The sequence below is a fragment of the Mustelus asterias genome, chromosome 15 (assembly GCF_964213995.1).
Source record: "Mustelus asterias chromosome 15, sMusAst1.hap1.1, whole genome shotgun sequence".
Classification (NCBI taxonomy): Eukaryota; Metazoa; Chordata; class Chondrichthyes; order Carcharhiniformes; family Triakidae; genus Mustelus; species Mustelus asterias.
Window position 1 is genome coordinate 19,237,820 of NC_135815.1, and position 20,187 is coordinate 19,258,006.

The 20,187-nt window shown below is 45.7% G+C and overlaps 1 protein-coding gene across 1 annotated transcript in view; it reads left to right on the forward strand.

The window, feature by feature from the left end:
* ryr2a (ryanodine receptor 2a (cardiac)) overlaps positions 1–20,187 on the forward strand; it is a 455,564-nt gene that overhangs the window by 409,814 nt on the left and 25,563 nt on the right. The window contains 7 exon segments of the mRNA XM_078230647.1: positions 1,565–1,632; positions 4,275–4,422; positions 5,685–5,771; positions 8,684–8,905; positions 11,271–11,401; positions 15,132–15,174; positions 16,535–16,668. Of these exon segments, the coding sequence (XP_078086773.1) occupies positions 1,565–1,632; positions 4,275–4,422; positions 5,685–5,771; positions 8,684–8,905; positions 11,271–11,401; positions 15,132–15,174; positions 16,535–16,668 (833 nt within the window).

The window sequence follows — 20,187 nt, forward strand, 5'->3', positions numbered from 1 at the left end:
CCCACATATATTCACGTGACAAAAAATATCTTTTTTTAATTTGAATTCTTGCAGTTTATCAGTGTCTTTAATATCAGAGACTTCTTTACACCAACTGTCTGCAATCATCATAAAATTCAAAATAATACTTCTCACAATCAATCTAGCATCATTTCTCATTTCATTCCACTTGATTGAGTCTATGTGGAAACTAGACATAATATCCAGGATTTTACAACCTCGCTTGTCCTGAAGCCATAACTTCCCACCCAAGGTCAACGGACCTTTCCATGGCCCGCCCCTCACCCGCTCCGATTCCCATGGCAGGCGGGGCAGTAGAATTCTGGCCGATATGTCTCAGTGGTATTGCTTTGTAAGATTTGAAGCACCAAAGACAGTGGGGGCCATTTTGAGCCTGAGTTAACTGTCAGCGTAAATGGCAACACGGGCCCAAAATCTCGCGGGAGTCGGGAAACAAGGTTCTCGCCGGTGAGATCCCGTTTCCCTGTTTTCCACACCCCTCACCTCATTTCAATAAGTTTACAGATAATTATGGGGTTTCCCCACAATATACTCCTCCCTTACTGATACCTTGCCAATGTGACATTCACAATAGCTTTTAAAAACTTGGAGCAGTCAAGGGAAATGCGTCATGGGCACAAAGGAAAGCATAGCGTTTGTGGGGGGGAGGGGTGGGGGGCGGCGGGAGAGTTGCATACCCGGGCAGTGCTCTGGCACTGTCGACCTGGGGCTGCCAACCTGGTGCTGCCAAACAGGCACTACCAACCTGGCACAGGGTGGCACTGCCAGGATGGACCCTCTAGGAAGCCCAATAAATTGGGGAGTGGGCGTTCCCCTTATGTGTGGCGCAGGACGAAGAGCCCCAATGCTTGTGGGGGGATGTTCGCCTGATGCCTATGTGGGGGGATTGCCCCGATGGTTATGGGGGGTCCCCGCTGTTCTTTGGGGGTTGGGAGAGAGTTTATTTTTATCACAGTTCGGAACACCCTTTAAAGATGGCACCCCAGTCTCTGTGGGTCCAGCCTTGCCAAAAGAGAAGGTGAAAACCATGCCCCTGGAATTTTTTGCACGGTGAACTAAGATCTGGAGAGAAAACCCGGCTGTGTGGCTGGAGAGCTACACACCGGTTTTCTCACCTCAATAAGGACTCTTTGCTCTTCGAGGAAGATTCTGCACATTGGGGTATTTTTTCAGAATAATCCATGGAAGTTAATATTCCATTCTGTCACTGGCCATGCTACATGAGAATTGGCTTCCAGATTATGTTCAAAATTGCACAGATCTCATGCCATTTTTGAGCTTAATGTTCCAATTCATCAACTAACCACTTCCAGCTGGCTGTCTCCCTCTTGTATTTAATCTTTGTATTTTTCTATCTCTCTCATGACCCAACTCATCATCTGATCCAATTCCATTGCTTACACCCACTTAAAGTTTTCTCCTTTGACTGTTCATTTTGAGATCAAAATACTCCTGGGATTAAAAATTGGCACAGACAAGATTTAATAAGAAAAATAAAAGCCGGGAGCATTCGAACCATTTTACTCACCAATCTATTCCCCAGGAGGAGAAAAGGGACGATGACGACACAGATGAGAAAGAAGATCAGAAAGCTGAATCAGAAAAGGCTGAGTGAGTATTTGGATGAATTTGAACACTCTTAGTGTGGATTTCCTCTGAGGACGTGAAGGTGGAAATTTCATCAAATGGAATTGCATCCTCAAGGATCATTGGGGTAAAATGTCATTGTCGCTACTTGGGTAGTAATCAGGAGCAAAAGTCTCACCCTATCAGAAACTGTCCAATTTTCATTCTGTATCGACAGATTAGTGCCCAAGTGGCAAGTGGGAAATTTTGTTTGAATGGTTGATGACGGATTGAAGAAACTGAAATTTATATATGTCTTTTATATATTTTTTAATTCATTCATGGGACATGGGTGTCGCTAGCTGGCCCTTGAGGAGGTGATGGTGAACTGCCTTCTTGAGCAATTGATACAATAAGTGGCCATTTCAGAGGGCAGCTGAGAATCAACCACATTGCAGTGGCTCTGGAGTCACATGTGGGCCAGACCATATAAGGATGGCAGATTTCCTTCCCCAAAGGATAATAGTGAACCTGATGGGTTTTTCCAACAATGGTCATTTGTAGATTCTTATTTTTTTTATTCATTCGTGGGACATTGGCATCACTGGCTGGCTAGCATTTATTGCCCATCCCTAGATGCCCTTGTTCAGAGGGCAGTTGAGAGTCAACCACATTGCTGTGGCTCTGGAGTCTCATGTAGACCAGACCAGATAAGGACAGCAGATTTCCTTCCTTAAAGGATAATAGTGAACCTGATGTGTTTTTCCGACAATCGACAATGGTTTCATGGTCATCAGTGGATTCTTAATTCCAGATATTTTTTAATGAATTCAAATTCCACCATCTAACATGGTGGGATTCAAACCCGGGTCCCCAGAACATTAGCTGAGTTTCTGGATTAATAGTCTGGTGATAATGCCACAAGACCATCGCCTCCTCTTGATGTGAGTGTCAATGGATTGTTCATATGGATGGGGTGAGGGGGATGCGGGAGACATTACAACTGGGTGATGTCAATGTGCACACATCCACACTTTCTGCTGTGCTGATTTTTCTCTCACTCCTCCCCTTGTCCATTGATAGTGAGGTGAATTGTACTGCTACCACACTAAGGTTAGAAACTCCCTAACAATGCATGGTTCACTCCATAGAATCCCTACAGTGCAGAAGGAGGCCAATCTAGCTTCATGTTGGTTTTATATTAATAATTCTCATAGAATCATGGAATCCCTACAGTGCAGAAGGCCATTTGGCCCATTGAGTCTGCACCGACCACAATCCCACCCAGACCCTATTCCCATAACCCCACATATTTACCTTGCTAATTCCCCTGACACTAGGGTCAATTTAACAAGGCTCTGTGTTTTATTATATAATATTACATTAAAAGTATTATGTGAAATGGAACACACCAGTGACTTAATTACATCTTCAACCACTGGTCCGGTTCTCCCCCCCGGTTTCTAATCCTATTTCACTGGAAGATAACACTTGGGGTGGAATTCTCCCATGGCCCCATGAGAGAATTTGGCACAAGTGCAAAATTTGGTTTCATGCCGGCGTGAATTTCCCACAGGATCTTCTGCTGGTGCCTGCCATGGCGGATCGGGAAACCCGCCAGAGGCTGGTGTGAACCTGATTTGCATCCCGCCAATTGAATACGGATGAAGGCCCGACTGGAATCTTCAATCCATGCCTGATTCTCCATGATGCCAATGGGAAAACCGGCTGGTCTAAAACACGTCTGGAACAACGCGGCGCGTAGATTCCGGGACTCACCTGGACAATAACCTGAGCTCCTCCAGAATTGGGAATGGAGGCCGCCAGCACTCTGGACCCCAAAACACCTCAGCAGTGGGTGGAGGGAGGGGGGAGGAAGGGAGTGAGTAGGGCGGAGAGGAGGAGGGTGGTGTGAGGGGGGGCGGGGGAAGAGGGTGTTATTCATTGTCATCGATGATGTCCATCTTCCAGCCTCAGGGCGTTCCCAGAGATCCATATTCTTTTTCGGAAGGTCCACCGTCCTTCGTCAATAATGGGTCAATGATGTTGGGGCCTTTTCGACAGGGTGCCCAAATAGGAGGACAGACTATGCACCATCAGGCCTGTCCTGCCACGGAATATTGCGCGAAACCCCCGGTTGCATATTTAATTAGGTCATAAAATCCTACAGTGCAGAAGGAAGCCATTCGTCCCAACGCGTCTGCACTGATCACAATCCCACCCATAACCCCAATCATTTACCTTAGCTAGTCCCCCTGACACTAAGGGGCAATTTTAGCATGGCCAATCCACCTAACCCGCACATCTTTGGACTGTGGGAGGAAATCGGAGCACCCGGAGGAAAGTCCACAGAGACAGTGACCCAAGCCGGGAATCGAACCCGGGTCCCTGGCGCTATGAGGCAGCAGTGCTAACCACTGTGCCACCATGCCACACTGGCTTTAGATATGACGCGGTCTCTTGCCGGCCTCCGCAGCAATCCTGCCGCCGCCATGGGACTCAGTCCCTAGATGGGAGAATTCCACCCTTGGTCCGATCTCCCCCTGTATAATTGTCACAGGAAAAGCGAGTAGTGTGCAAGTGTAAATATGTTGCGTCCCACATGTCAGAGCGGAAGCTTTTTAATTTGGGTTCTTGAATATTTTGACTTTGGCCTGTTCAGTAACAGTTTGCTCACTGGATTACAGCGGGGAAGATGGAGAAAAGGAGGAAAAAATTACAGAAAAGAAGTCTCGGCGGAAAAGGAGACAGCGACACACACAGAAAGTTGAAGAACCAGAAGTCCAAGAATCTGCCTTCTGGAAGAAAATTACAGCATATCAACAGAAGTTGCTTGTGAGTGCAATGTTTTACCTGAGGAGCTCAGTGTAGATTCATTGGATCCTTCCGTCAGTTTAACATCAGAGAGTGATCATTTCAAACCATTTTCCACCTGCATATTTTATCCTGCTCACACTTCGGATGTCACACAGTAGGTATGGCATGGTACATAAATTTTGCTATTTCAATCAGTTGTCAAATTCAGCTGAAGTAATAGGAAGGATAGCAATTAATCACTGCACGCTTGGAAATTGGTCACGATATTTTACTTGTGTTCGGTGAATGAAATGTTTTGGGAAGCATAGTTACTCACATGAGGGGTATTGCTTTTCACTCGTGTAAAACAGTGTCAAACTTGTCACTTTGGTGAGAAAATAACTTGGATTTGTGGATTTTCAGAGCTTCCGAAAGAAAGATTGGGACGATGTTTTCCCAGAAATTGGCATAAGCCAATAGCGGGCAGGAAAAGTGGCGTTGAAACTGCCAACAGCAATGGTGGCTTTCTCTGCCATATCGTCCAGCACATAGAAAAAAAACTCCAAGTGGACAGCGGGTCCTACGATGTATCACTGGCGGGCAGCTTCTGATTCGCCCGCCCCGCCAGCAACTGAGCCACTTGAGGGTCCGGCTGCCATTTTAAAGGTCGCCCCAGTACAAAGGAGTTGGAAGTATGGGTACCCGTCAGGAAAGTGGACGTGAGGAATGTTGGATTAGCCCATGGTCCTATTGAATGGTGGAGCAGGCTCGAGGGGCCGAATGGCCTTCTCTTCATAGAATGATAGAATCCCTACAGCGCAGAAGGTGGCCATTTCGCCCATTAAGTCTGCACCAACTTTCTGACAGAGCATCTCACACAAACTCACCCCCCCCCCCCCACCCTATCCTTGTAACCCCATACATTTTACCTTGGCTAATCCATCAAACCTACAAGTCTTTCGGACTGTGGGAGGAAACTGGAGCACCTGGAGGAAATCCAGGCAGACACACGGGAGAGTGTGCAAACTCCACACAGCCAGTCATCCAAGGCCAGAATTGAACCCAGGTCCCTGGTGCCGTGAGGCAGCAGTGCTAACCACTGCGCCACCGTCCCACCTCTTATTCCTATTTCTTATGGTCTTGTGGTTTTAATTCCAAACATAGGAAGGTATGCTTCAGTGTTGCTTTCCCACGTTGATTACATGAAGTTTTAGGGTACATTTACTGTCTTCAGAAATTTATTGTTTAGAATTTTGTTTCTGTTAACATATTCCACCATACATTTGTTCCTCCGTTTCCAGAATTACTTTGCACGTAACTTCTACAACATGAGGATGCTGGCACTGTTTGTTGCCTTTGCAATTAACTTCATTCTCCTCTTCTATAAGGTAAGAGGTTTGTATTCTTGTGCAGTTATTTGCGGGGGGCAGGGGGTGGCGGGGGTGGGGGTGGGGGATGCGGGTGGGTGTGCAGGTGATGAAATCCAGTCATAAACACTGTGCCAAAAACAGCTCCTTGTTGTCCAGAATGGTTGTCCTTTCTGCATCATGACTATCTTTCTCACAATGAGGCTCTATTTCACTGACATAAATGATGTAACAATACATGATGATTTATCTTATCAAAGTTAAAGAGACTGGACGCCTTACTTAATTCCTGCTTCAACCGTCAGCGTAAATGGTGACACGGGCCCGAAATCTCTCAGGAGTCTGGAAACAAGATTCTCGCTGGCGAGATCTCGTTTCCCTGTTTTCCACGTCCCCTCACTTCATTTCAATAAGTTTACATATAATTATGGGGGTTCCCCACAATATGTTCCTCCCTCACCTCACAAAAAGGGAGGGAGCCTAAAACAGATAAACTATAAGCTTAATCTCTGCCATTGGAAAAATGTCCATTCTGAAGGCTGTTATAGCCGAGCTTTTAGAAATACTTGACATAACCAAGCAGAGTCAGCATGGCTTCCTGAAGGGAAAATCATACCTCAGAAAGTTATTAGAATTATTTGAAGTGGATATGAGCAGGATAGATAAAGTGGAACCAGTGGATGTAATATACTTGGATTTTCAAAAAGCGTTCAATAAGGTACCACACAAAAGGCTACTTAACAGGATAAGAGCCCATGCTGTTGGCGTTAGTATATTAGCAAGGATAGAGGATTGGCTAACTGGTGGAAGACAGAGGGTGGAATTTTACCGGTTCGCCCTGCGAAATCACATGACAGCCGAGAAATCAGGATCATGCTTGGGGACTATGGGGGAGGGGCCTCTGGGGTCTATGAGGCAGGGCCTATAGGGGCAGGGCCTGAAGGGGCAGCCTGATCAGGGAGGGAGGGGGAGACCACTGCGCACTCTGCCTGTGATCGGATGGGGAGGGGGAGCAGTGGGGGCCCATTGCCGCTCTGCAGACGATCGGATCGGGGAGGAAGGGGCACAATTGGTCTGTGATTGTGGGAGAGGGGAGTTCTGACTTCCTGCAGCATCAGGGGCCTGAAAGATCTCTCTCTGCCTGTCAGACCCCTGCTGCTGGAATTGCGCATGTGCAGAATCAGAGGTCTGTGCATGCGCAATAGCTCCCTCTGCAGGCTGGCTGGCGAATTAAGCCCAGCCCATTGCCTGCAGCAACTAGAAATGGAATAGCCCATATTTTCAATGTCTAAGTCCATAAGATTAGAAGTGAAAACTCACCCAAAAAACGGAATAGGAACTCTCACATTTTCACACTAGCTGGACACTTAGAATCATTCTCGTAAAATTCCGCCCAGAGAGTTGGGATAAGAGGGGCATTTTCAGAATGGCAATCTGTAACTGGTGGAGTGCCTCAGGGATCAGTGCTGGGGCCACAATTATTTACAATACATATTGATGTAGGGCATGGGAAGTGATTGTACTATTGCCAAGTTTACGGATGACAAAATAATAGGTGGGAAGGCAAATGGTGAGGATGACACAAAGGGGGAATTTTCCCATCCCGCCCACCATGGAAATCACAACAGGTGGGGGTGGACCATGCAAAGGACCTCGAGCATGGTTTTCTGTCTTGGAGCAAACACGGCCAGAGAATCCCGCCCAAAGAGTCTACAAAGGGATATCGAATGGGCAAAAACTTAGCAGATGGAATATAGTATAGGAAAATATGAAGTTATGCATTTTGACAGGAAGAATAAAGGAGCTGAAGATTATTTAAATGCAGAAAGACCGCAGAAAGCTGCAGCATAGAGGGATGGGGGGCGGGGGAGGGGGGGGGGTCTTTGTGCATAAATCACAAAAAGCTAACATGAAGGTTCCACAGTAATAGGGAAGGAAATGGAATGTTGACCTTTATTTCAAAGGGAATGGAGTATATAAATAGGGACAAAAATGAAGGGTTATCTAGACTCGAAACATTGGTTCTATTCTCTCCCCACAGATGCTGTTAGACCTGCTGAGATTTTCCAGCAATCTCTGTTTTTGTTTCAGATTCCAGCATCCACAGTATTTTGCTTTTATCAAAATAGGGACATTGTGTAAAAACTATGCAAGGCACTAATTAGACCACATCTGGAATACTATGTTGTGGTCCCCTTGGAAAGATATATTGGCATTGGAGAGAAGGTTCATGAGGTTGACCCCTGGTATGGAGGGGCTTTCTTAAGAGAAGAGGTTGTGTAGGTTGGGCCTGCACTCATTGGAGTTTAGAAGAATGAGAGGCGACCTTATTGAGACATATAGGATTCTCAGGGGGCTCTCCCCTTGTGGGAGAGCCTAAGATCAGAGGGCATGTTCTCAGAGTAAGGGGTTGCCCACTTAAGACAGAGTTGAGGAGGAATGTTTTTCTCTCTGAGTGTAGTGAATCTGTGGAATTCTTTACCACAGACAGCTGTAGAGGCCGGACATTAAGTATGTCCAAGGCTGTGATAGACAGATTTATAATCTAAAAGAACAAAGAAAATTACAGCACAGGAACAGGCCCTGCGGCCCTCCAAGCCTGCACCGACCATGCTGCCCGACTGAACTAAAACCCCCTACCCTTCCAGGGACTGTATCCCTCTAATCCCATCCTATTCATGTATTTGTCCAGACACCCCTTAAAACTCGTATCTAAAGAGAAAGGAATCAAGGGTTATGGGGATAAGGTGGGAAAGCTGAGTTGAGAATTATATCAGATCAGTCATGATCTCATTGAATGTCTTATGGTCTTATGGTCTTAAGGGCATTTAATTTGGTTCTAGTATAGATTTTGATTGGCAAGTTTGTAAATTATGTTGGATATTTTGATCATCAGTGGCAAGCTACTATTAGGAATGTGTGATGTTCAACAGGTATCAACTTCTCCATCCATAGAAGAGAAAGAAAGTATCCTTGGTGTTTACAGTCAAGAAGGTGGAACTTCTCGTTGGAGCACTATGGGGAGTAGGCACAGGGTGACTGTACATTACGTCCTACAAGAAAGCAGTGGCTACATGGAGCCCACTTTGAGAATTCTGGCCATCCTACACACTGTCATCTCCTTTTTCTGCATCATTGGTTACTACTGCTTAAAGGTAAGGCAAAGGAATTCTTGCAAATGCTTCACAGAACAATCTGCCCTCTTGTTCAGCAGGTTTTACGCACTCGTTTTCAAAGATTGTGTTCCAAGAATCAAACTGAAATCATAATTCAAAAATTCAAGATTTGAAAGATAATTTTGTCTAACTTTCATAAGTTCATAAGATATAGGAGCAGAATTAGGCCATTCGGCCCATTGAGTCCACTCCACCATTCGATTATGGCTGATATGCTCCTCATCCCCATTTTCCTGCCTTCTCCCCATAACCCTTCAACCCATTACCAATTAAAAATCTGTCTAACTCCTCAAATTTACTCACTGTCCCAGCATCCAGTGCACTTTGGGGTAGCGAATTCCACAGATTCACAACCCTTTGGGAGAAGTAGCTTCTCCTCAACTCTGTTTTAAATTTGATACCCCTTATCCTAAGACTATGACCTCTCGTCCTGGAATGTCCCACAAGAGGAAGTATCCGCTCCAATGTCTATTTGATAACGTTAACTGAATATTTTAGTTGTATTCGTTGTTCATTGATTTAATTTTTTTTGATTAAATTACAGAATTGACTATTTTTGCAGCCCATGTTTTAAGGTGGTCACCTGAGTTTCCAGGAGAATCACTCTCATGGCTGCGGAGCCTACAGCAGATGACTGGATATTACCTAGGAATGATTATAAAACAGTGCTTCTTTTAAAATATTCTTTCACGGGCTGTAGGCTAAGCCAGCATTTGCTGCTTGTCCCTAATTGCCCTTGAGAAGGTGGTGGCAAGTCATCTTTTTGAACCACTGTAGTCCCTGTGGTGTAGATACACCCACAATGCTGCTAGGGAGGGAGCTCTGGGATTTTGCTCAGTGACAGTGAAGGAGTGGAGATATCATTCCAAGTCAGGATGGTGAGTGACATGGAGGGCAATTTACAGCTGGTGGTGTGTATCCGCATATATCTGCTGCCCTTGTCCTTCAAGGTGGTAGAAGTTGCGGGCTTGGAAGGTGCTGTTGAATGGGCAATCCAGTCAATCAGTCGACATCAGCCAATTGCTATGAAGCAAAGATCAACCATTTTGAAACCATCATCTGAAACTATACACTTGAAATCACCATTATCGATATAAATGATGAACTATCAGATGGATTTTATTCCATTGTAGACATGTTCTTTTGTGTCATTAGCTACTCAAATGCTATTGATATGAGAAGTGGTTGACTCCAAAAAGATTAACTGGTCAGATAGTATCACTGTACATTTTATTTTATCTGTTCATGGATGTGGGTGCCGCGAACAAGGCTGGCATTTGTTGCCCATCCCTTGAATCCCAATTGCCCTTGAACTGAGTGGTGTGCTGGTCTATTTATGAGTCAACCATATTGCTCTGGGTTTGGAGTCACAAGAGGCCAGACCAGATAAGGAGGGCATATCTCTCCCCCTGAAGGGTATTAGTGAACCAGATGGTTTTTAATAAAAATGTTTGATAATTGTCACAAATCATCATCAGCTTGATATTCCTGATTTGTTAATTTAATTAACTCTATGTCCCCAGAGCTGGGCCTCTGGATTACTAGTCCAGTGTCATTACCACCATGCCTAATTAGGGGAGGTGATGGCCAAGTGGTGTTATCGCTAGGTTATTAATCCAGAAACTCAGCTAATGTTCTGAGGAGCCGCGTTCGAATCCCACCACGGCAGATGGTGGAATTTGGAATCTGGAATTTAAAATCTACTGATGACCATGAAATCGTTGTCAGGAAAAACCCATCTGGGTCACCATTATCCTTTAGGGAAGGAAATCTGCTCTGCGCACCTGGTCTGGCCTACATTTGACCCCAGTGCACAGGAGTGTGGTTGATTCTCAACCATAGATGGGTAATAAATGCTGGTCAGCCAGCGACGCTCAGATCACATGAATAAAAAAAAGAGATGTAATGTGTTTGGTTGCTTCTGAGAAATTGATACATTTCAGAAAATCTTCAACCATTCTCTGCATGAGGCCCATTGCTCGTAATTAGTTTCAGATGCCGTGCCGTGCAATTGGTTTACATACAATGAACTTCCACGTTAACTATTCCATTATATTTTTAATTATTAGTGCTTTGTCATTTGAAGTTTGCAGCAGTTACTGGATAACTGGTCACATCATTCATTTGCCCAAATCATTATCATCTTTTTAATTGAGCAATCAAACATTTAGAAGATGGCAATCTTTTTGATCTCATCAGTGAACAACTATGATTTTCTAACGTAAGGTCATATTCCAGTCTATGGTTATATCGGTAATTACAAAAGAATCTACAAAATGGGATGATCTTACAATTGGAGTTCTTGCGTCTTCCAGACAAGCTCATCTACTGATTTGACTTGTAGGTCCCGCTGGTGATCTTCAAGCGAGAGAAAGAGGTTGCCAGGAAGCTGGAGTTTGATGGGTTATACATCACAGAACAACCTTCAGAGGATGACATCAAGGGCCAATGGGATAGGCTAGTTATAAACACACAGTGAGTAGCATTAAACATTGAGTTTTCGATGTAATTTTATTGATGGATATATGGTTGAAAGAAAGGGGATAAAGAAATATGAGGTTTGTGCGAAGCAACTAATGAAGGGCATAGATCAACTGGACAGTCAACATCTTTTCCCAAAGGTAGGGGAGTCTAAAACCAGAGGGTGTAGGTTTAAGGTGAGAGGGGGGAGATACAAAAGGGTCTAAAGGGGCAATTTTTTCACATAGAGGGTGGTGAGTGTCTGGAACAAGCTGTCAGAGGTAGGAGTAGAGGCTGGTACAAATTTTTCTTTTAAAAAGCAGTTAGACAGTTACATGGGTAAAATGGGTATAGAGGGATATGGGCCAAATATGGGCAATTTGGACTAGTTTAGTGGTTAAAAAAAGGGCGGCATGGACAAGTTGGGCTGAAGGGCCTGTTTCCCTGCTGTAAACCTCTATGACTCAATATGGGTTTAGGACCTTTGCTGATAATGGAGGGTTATCATCAATATGGATTGTTAGGGCTGAATTGCCTCTTTTGGTATTGCCTTTTCGATGTAATTCTATGTAACCTTGCTGTGTTGAACTGACTGAAAAGCTTACTGTTGGTTTAAAGAAATCTAACAATAATGTTTAGCCTGAGCCATGGTATAGGCCACCTGAATTGTGAAAGCATGCAGAGTGGACCCTGATAATAAACATAGGAGAGTTTAAATCTTCCTGTGCCCTTGGTTTTCTTGTTGTGTGACATATAAATTCTTGTCTCTGTTCGTGTAGTCATTAATTCTTATATTTAATGGGTTACAGAGAACAGTGGTTAGCACTGCTGCCTCACGTAGCCAGGGACCCGAGTTCAATTCTGGCATTGGGTGACTGTCTGGAATTTGCATATTCTCCCCGTGTCTGTGTGGATTTCATCTGGGTGCTCCAGTTTCTTCCCACACTCGAAAGATGTGCAGGTTAAGTGGATTGGCCATGCTAAATTGCCACTTGGTGTCCAAAGATGTGTAGGTTAGGTGGATTAGCCATGGTAAATTGCCCCTTAGTGTCCAAAGATGTTAAGGTTAGGTGGATTGGCCAAGCAGAATTGCCCTTTAGTGTCCAAAGATGTGTAGGTTGGGTGGATTAGCCATGATAAATTGCCCCTTAGTGTCCAAAGATGGGTAGGTTAGGTGGATTAGCCATGATAAATTGCCCGTTAGTGTCCAAAGATGGGTAGGTTAGGTGGATTAGCCATGATAAATTGCCCGTTAGTGTCCAAAGATGTGTAGGTTAGATGGATTAGCGAGGTAAATGTGCAGGGTTACGTGGATAGGACTGGGTGTGGGCCTGGGTAAGATGCTCTTTTGGAGAGTCGATGCAGATTTGATGGATCGAATGGCCTCCGGAGGGATTCAATGGGGTTCTCTGGATTCTAACACTGTAAATAAGCTAATTAGGCCATTAGAAAACAGAAGACTGTTGACTGATAGAGAGATGGGATTGAAAAGCTAAGAGGCAGTCACAAATGTGTTTGGAAACTTGTTTGGACCACACTTGGAGCACTGTGTTGAAGTAGCCAGCGTGGTCTTCAAAAGTGATGGTCGCCTTCAGTTCTGGATATAGAAGCACTGGAAAAGATCCAAAAAAGTTAAAAGCTTTACAAGGGTGATACCAGAAGTGAGGGGTTATATCCATCAGGAAAGACTGAATAGGCTGGTGCACTTTCCTCTTGTGATCTGATAAATATCTTTAAGATTATGAAAGGATTTGATAGGCAGACTTAGTAAATGTCTTTCCACTTGTGAGACAGACCAGAACCCGGAGCAATAACTATAAGATAGTTATTAATAAATCCAGTAGAAAATATAGGAAAAATATCTTTACCTTGAGAGTAGTTAGAATGTTGAACTCACTACCATAAGGAGTTGTTGAGGTAAATAGCATCGAAGCATTTAAGGGCAAGGTGAATAAATACATGAGGAAGAAAGGAATAGAAGAACAAGCTGATAAAATTAAATGAAAAGGGGTAGAGGTTTGTGTGGAGGTCTATCACCGGCATAGGCTTTTTGGGCTGAATGGCCTGGATACCACGTCAAAGGTTTCTGCAGAAGATAAAGGTTCATGTTGTTGGGGGTAACACATTAACATGGACAGAAGATTGGCTGGTTGGCAAAAAACAGCAAGTATGTATTGTGCGAAGAAGCTCTGGCTTTGGACTTCCCATTAACCTTAAATTCAGTGTGTCGTTATGTTGACTGTACTTAGAGTCATAGAGATTTACAGCATGGAGTGGCATGGTGACACAGTGGTTAGCACTGCTGCCTCACAGCGCCAGGGTCCTAGGTTTAATTCCGGCCTCAGGTCACTGTCTGTGTGGAGTTTGCACGTTCTCCTCATGTCTGCGTGGGTTTGCTCCGGTTTCCTTCCACAATCCAAAGATGTGCAGGTTAGGTTGATTGGCCATGCTAAATTGACCCTAGTGTCGGGGGATTAGCCGGGTAAATGCTGGGCTATGGGAATAGGGCCTGGGTGGGATTGTGGTCAGTACAGACTCGATGGGCCGAATGACCTCCTTCTGTACAGTAGGGATTCTATGGAAACAGGCCCTTCGGCCCAACTTGTGCATGCCGCTCTTTTTTTTTAAACCACTAAGCTAGTTCCAATTGCCCGCGCTTGGCCCGTATCACTCTATACCCAACTTACTCATGTAACTGTCTAAATGCTTTTTCAAAGACAAAATTGCACCCGTCTCTACTACTACCTCTGGCAGCTTGTTCCAGACGCTCACCATTCTCTTCCTCAAGTACCTACTCTGCTGGCACCTCAAAGAATTCCAGGAGGTTTGTCAAGGCGACCATCACTTTTGAAGACCACGCTGGCTCATTCAACTATGTCCTCTTTATCTGGAAATGTGGTCATTTCATAGAATCATAGAATCCCTCCAGTGCAAAAAGAGGCCATTCAGCCCATCAAGTCTGCACTGACTCTCTGACTGAGTACCTTATTCAGGCCCACACTCTGCCCTAACCCTGAAACATCACGCATTTACCCTGCTAATCCACCTAACCTACACATCTTCGGATACTAAGGGGCAATTCAGCATGGCCGATCCACCTAACCTGCACATCTTCGGATACTAAGGGGCAATTCAGCATGGCCGATCCACCTAACCTACACATCTTCGGATACTAAGGGGCAATTCAGCATGGCCGATCCACCTAACCTGCACATCTTCGGATACTAAGGGGCAATTCAGCATGGCCGATCCACCTAACCTGCACATCTTTGGAGTGTGGGAGGAAACCAGAGCACCTGGAGGAAACCCACGCAGACACGGGGAGAATGTGCAAACTCCACACGGACAGTCACCCGAGGCTGGAATTGAACCGGGGTCCCTGGCGCTGTGAGGCAGCAGTGCTAACCACTGTGCCGCCTTTCATTCTTCATAAAGCACTGTACAATTTTCCCTTCCACAGATGGTAAGCTGTAATTAGCCAGATTAGCTCAGTCTCTGGACTGGAAACATGTGCCGCTCTCCACTGCTTTGGGGCATTTCCACACCTCCAGCTGCTAGTTTTCCCTCTTAAATCACTAGTAAGCAAGATCACATCTGGTTTCACCCCCACCCCCACCCGCCCCCCCAGGCACCGTGCCCGCTTGGGATGGCATCTGCCCAGGAAATTTGTCCTTTTTATAAAAATTGCTATGCTTTGAGCGAGCCTGGAGTTGTGATGGATAATAACTCTGACCTCTTCTTACAGATCTTTCCCTTACAACTACTGGGACAAGTTTGTGAAGAGAAAGGTAAAGAACAATTTTAAATTCACATTTTCTGTCGTTTATTTTTATTCTGCACACACTGGGAGCTGTTGGAGGGGGGGTGGTGGGTAAGAATTTGATTTTTTTTCAGGGGAACCTGCTGGTCAGCTGGGTCATTCTGGTTGTGAGGTTACGCGCCTGCTCCACCCCCCTGCGATTTTGAGGGTTTGTCATTTAATTGCATAAGATGAACTGCGAAGTGTTAAACTGATGCCTCGCCACAACACAAATACATCCTATTCATGTAGAAATCATAGAAATCATAGAAACCCCTACAGTGCAGAAGGAGGCCATTCGGCCCATCGAGTCTGCACCGACCACAATCCCACCCAGGCCTTACCCCCACATATTTACCCGCTAATCCCTCGAACCTACGCATCTCAGGACTCTAAGGGGCAATTTTTAACCTGGCCAATCAACCTAACCCGCACATCTTTGGACTGTGGGAGGAAACCGGAGCACCCGGAGGAAACCCACGCAGACACGAGGAGAATGTGCAAACTCCACACAGACAGTGACCCGAGCCGGGAATCGAACCCGGGACCCTGGAGCTGTGAAGCAGCAGTGCTAACCACTGTGCTACCGTGCCGCCCCAGTGTATTTGTCCAGACGCCCCTTAAAAGTCACTATCGTATCTGCTTCCACTACCTCCCCTGGCAGCGAGTTCCAGGCACCCACCACCCTCTGTGTAAAGGGCTTGCCTTGTACATCTCCTTTAAACCTTGCCCCTCGCATCTTAAACCTATGCCCCCTAGTAATTGACTCTTCCACCCTGGGAAAAAGCTTCTGACTATCCACTCTGTCCATGCCCCTCATAGTCTTGTAGACTTCTATCAGGTTGCCCCTCAACCTCCATCGTTCCAGTGAGAACAAGCCAAGTTTCTCCAACCTCTCCTCATAGCTAATGCCCTCCATACCAGGCAACATCCTGGTAAATCTACACCTGTTATAAAATCTATATATGGCTCTGTCAAAATATCAGGGAAAGGTTTTGACACAAGCAAATTCAGCATTAGTAGAATTATGTCACCGGTAGAAACATAGGGTGGGAATTTCTGGCCGTGCTTGTCCCAAAGCGGGAAAATCCTGCTCGAGGTCAACGGACCTTTGCATGGTCCGTGTCCTGTTCGCTATGATTCCTGTGGCAGGATGGACAGGAAAATTCCGCCCATAGTATCCATCTACACCGAGGCGAATGACTTTTGTATACTACAGAGTACTGTGTTCATATGTATCTTTGTAGATAGTCTTCCAGTTAAAAAGTCCAACTTGGTTCATCCTTGCGTCTCATTGCTTTACCGAATGTTAAGTTCCTTCAATAACAGCTTATCGTGTTTTCCTGCAGGTTATGGATAAGTATGGAGAATTCTACGGGAGGGATAGGATCAGTGAGCTGTTGGGAATGGACAAAGCTGCTTTAGATTTCAGTGATGCACAAGAGAAGAAGAAACCCAAGAAAGATAATTCCTTCTCTTCAGTGTGAGTAACTTTTACACCCAATCTGTGTACTGAGACGCAAGTATGAGAGCACATTTTGATTCATTTCACATCATCTACCTTCTTGAAGAGAGGGAAGAATTCTCTTTGGAAGCCACATGTTGAAGAGAAGTTTTGCCAAAGTCACAAGGAACGCAATTTGAATCAATATTTTATTTAGAGGGTGCCTCTCATCTTTTTCTTTGGTACCGTTATAAAATGAAATACCTTTCTTTTCTGTTTAAAAAAAAACCAATTGTCTTAGCCACGTAGACTGTTGGTGGCCGCCGTAGATCTAAGTTAGCGTTGTGGAATGTTTTTTTTTAAGTTATTCATTCGAGGGACATGGGCATCGCTGGCTGGCCAGCATTTATTGCCCATCCCTAGTTGCCCTTGAGAAGGTGTTGGTGAGCTGCCTTCCTGAATCGCTGCAGTCCATGTGCTATGGGTAGACCCACAATGCTATTAGAGAGGGAATTCCAGGATTTTCACCCAACGACAGTGAAGGAACGGTGATATGTTTCCAAGTCAGGACGCTGAGTGACTTGGAGGGGAACTTGCAGGTGGCGGTGTTCCTATGTCCTTGTCCTTCTGGATGGAAATGGTTGTGGGTTTGGAAGGTGCTGTCTCAGGATCTTTGGTGAATTGCTGCAGTGCATCTTGTAGATAGTACACACTGCTGCTACTGAGCGTCGGTGGTGGATGTTTGTAGATGTGGTGCCAATCAAGTGGGCTGCTTTGTCTTAGATGATGTCAAGCTTCTGCAAAAGACCCAGGGTACTAAATGGCTGAACGGGAAGTCGGGGACAATTCTCCAAAGGTATCGCGTTTCCTGAGTTGTTGGATGTGTTTCAAAAGCCACCACTGCTTCCTGTTGTGAATGTCATTCCAAATATAATGGCTTAGCCTGTCCTACCATCACTGCTGTCATCATTAGCATTCAGGCAGACTCAGTGGAGTGACTGTGACATGCCCTTGGCTGCTTCAAGATTGTTCACCAGCTGGAGACTATGATATGTGCAGAACAGCAGCGGAGAAATGCTCTGTAATCACAGCAGGGGGGGATAAGTGAGCACTCAGCCCTATGACAGTGATGATGCGCTGCCAAGGAACATGAGTCAGCACCGCTCCCTCCTTTGCTTGACAGGAAATAATAAAAATAAAGGGAAGAGCTTTATTTTCCAGGCAAGACAAATGATGAAATAATTCATATTGAGCCAATGACTCACAAGAACTTTGTGCATAATCTAACTGGCAGAGTGAATCTAACGAGGGACAAATTGTTACACTTGTCAGTGTGACATTACATCAAACATTTGACTTAGGCTTTGATATGAAGGTTCATATAAATGTTTAGTTGTCTGAACTTTGTTACACTAAAAAATTCTGCCTCAAACTCTTTCTTATCCTGCTAGTTTTCAGATAAAATATACAATATTGACCTTGTCAACACCAATGAATGTATTGACTGGCAATAACAGCCAACTCCTCTTTTCCGGATGTTTCCCCATCGATCTCAGCAAAATAAAAATAAGCTTTAGGTTGTAAGTGGTTGCAGGGTATCGGCCGCGATTCTCCAGAAGGAAAACAAAGTGCTGCTGCCAGTGGAAAAATCAAAGTGTTTGCCATTGTTACAGGCGACATTTGCCAGATCGGGGTGCCATCTGTAAAGGGCGCCCCGATCTCAGAGTGCAGTGACAGGCTCCCCGCCCCTCCCCCCTCGATGGAAACGGCTGCCCCAAACCTTCATCACCGAGGGGCAACCTCTCCACCCTACCATTAAATGTACGGGTCACCCAACACACACACACACACACACGCACACCCCTCCATCACCATACACACACATACATACACACACGCGCACGCACACACACACCCCCATCGCCATACACACATACAAACACACATATACACACACGCACACACACACCCCCATCACCACACACACACACACACCCCCATCGCCATACACACATACACACACATATACACACACGCACACACACACCCCCATCACCATACACACACACGCACACACCCATCGTCATACACACACACACATGCCATGTAGGCATGAGGGTGACCAGACACCCTCCAGCCCAGTCAGAGACCTCATCCCCATGCTTCCCAGTCAGAGACCTCACCTCCACTCACCATAAAGGCCGCACCCCCACTTTCCTCAGTCAGAAACCTCACTCCCCCCCCCCCCCCCACCCCCCACACAAGAGAGTCACCAAGGGCTCTGCCCCCCCACCCCCCAGGTCACTCTTCATGCCCTGCCCCTTGGCAGTGCCACCCTGGCAACCTCCCCGCCCTCTCAGCACAGACATCCTGGCAGTGTGGTGTCAGTGCAAGGGTTTCAGTGCCGGGGGGAGCATTGCCAGTGTGGCCGGGGGTCCTAGTGCCAGCCCCTTCTATGGTTGTAAGCTACCTCCATTGCAGGCATGCTATTCCAGTATGGGAAGTTGAAGAAATCCCATTATAAATAAAAAAGTCAACCAAGGACTTCAGAACAAAGAACAAAGCGGTTTTGACAAACTGTGACTAGAACCAGCAGCTGCTGACATGAGTAGGCACCTGAGATCAAAGAGAATGCCTGTTTAAAAAAAACGATGGTTAGAAAGGAGGAAGCACTTCAGATTTAATTAACTGTGAAGGGAAACAAAAACAAACAGAACTGCTGCCTGCTGTGAAATAGCCTGGACCTGTCAATCAGGAGTCCAGTTAACTGTATTGGGGCCTGAAATTTAATATAAACCAAGCATTTCATAGAATCCCTACAGTGCAGAAGGAGGCCATTCAGCCCATCGAGTCTGCTCTGCCCACAATCCCACCCAGGCCCTATCCCTACAACCTCATGCATTTACCCTAGCTGGTCCCTCTAACACTAAGGGACAATTCAGCATGGCCAATCCACTTAACCCGCACATCTTTGGACTGTGGGAGGAAACCAGAGCACCTGGAGTAAACACGCGCAGATGTGGGATGAATGTGCAAACTCCACGCAGACAGTGACCCAAGTCGGGAATTGAGTCCGGGTCCCTGGCGCTGTGAGGCAGAAGTGCTAACCACTGTGCCACCGTGTCGCCCCACATTTCAAAGCATCTAGACCTCTCAGCATGGCTGGAGAGTTGAACAGAAAGTGCATTGCTAAAAACGGCCCAGACTGAACAGATGTGGTGAAAGGGGGAAGAACCTCGGGGTTATTGAGGCTTGAAGTGCTTTTGTCAACAATGCAAGCCATGATCTCCCCTGGAGCTGTCAGTCATAAAATGTTTAGCAGCTAATGCACCATCTATTACTTATGTAAACAATGCCAGCTAATCCCCTTTTTGATGTGGTTTGGGCTGTCAGATTTGTCCTGGTATAACTTAATAGAGCGGAAGGTGAGTATATAAATGAACCCTAATGGAGCAAGAGAAACAGACAACCTCCTGTCGATCAAAGCAGTTCAAGGAGGCCAGACGGAAGCTGCAGCTCATTCAAGCTTGAAAGGGGATGTCCCCAGTGAGATTGAAT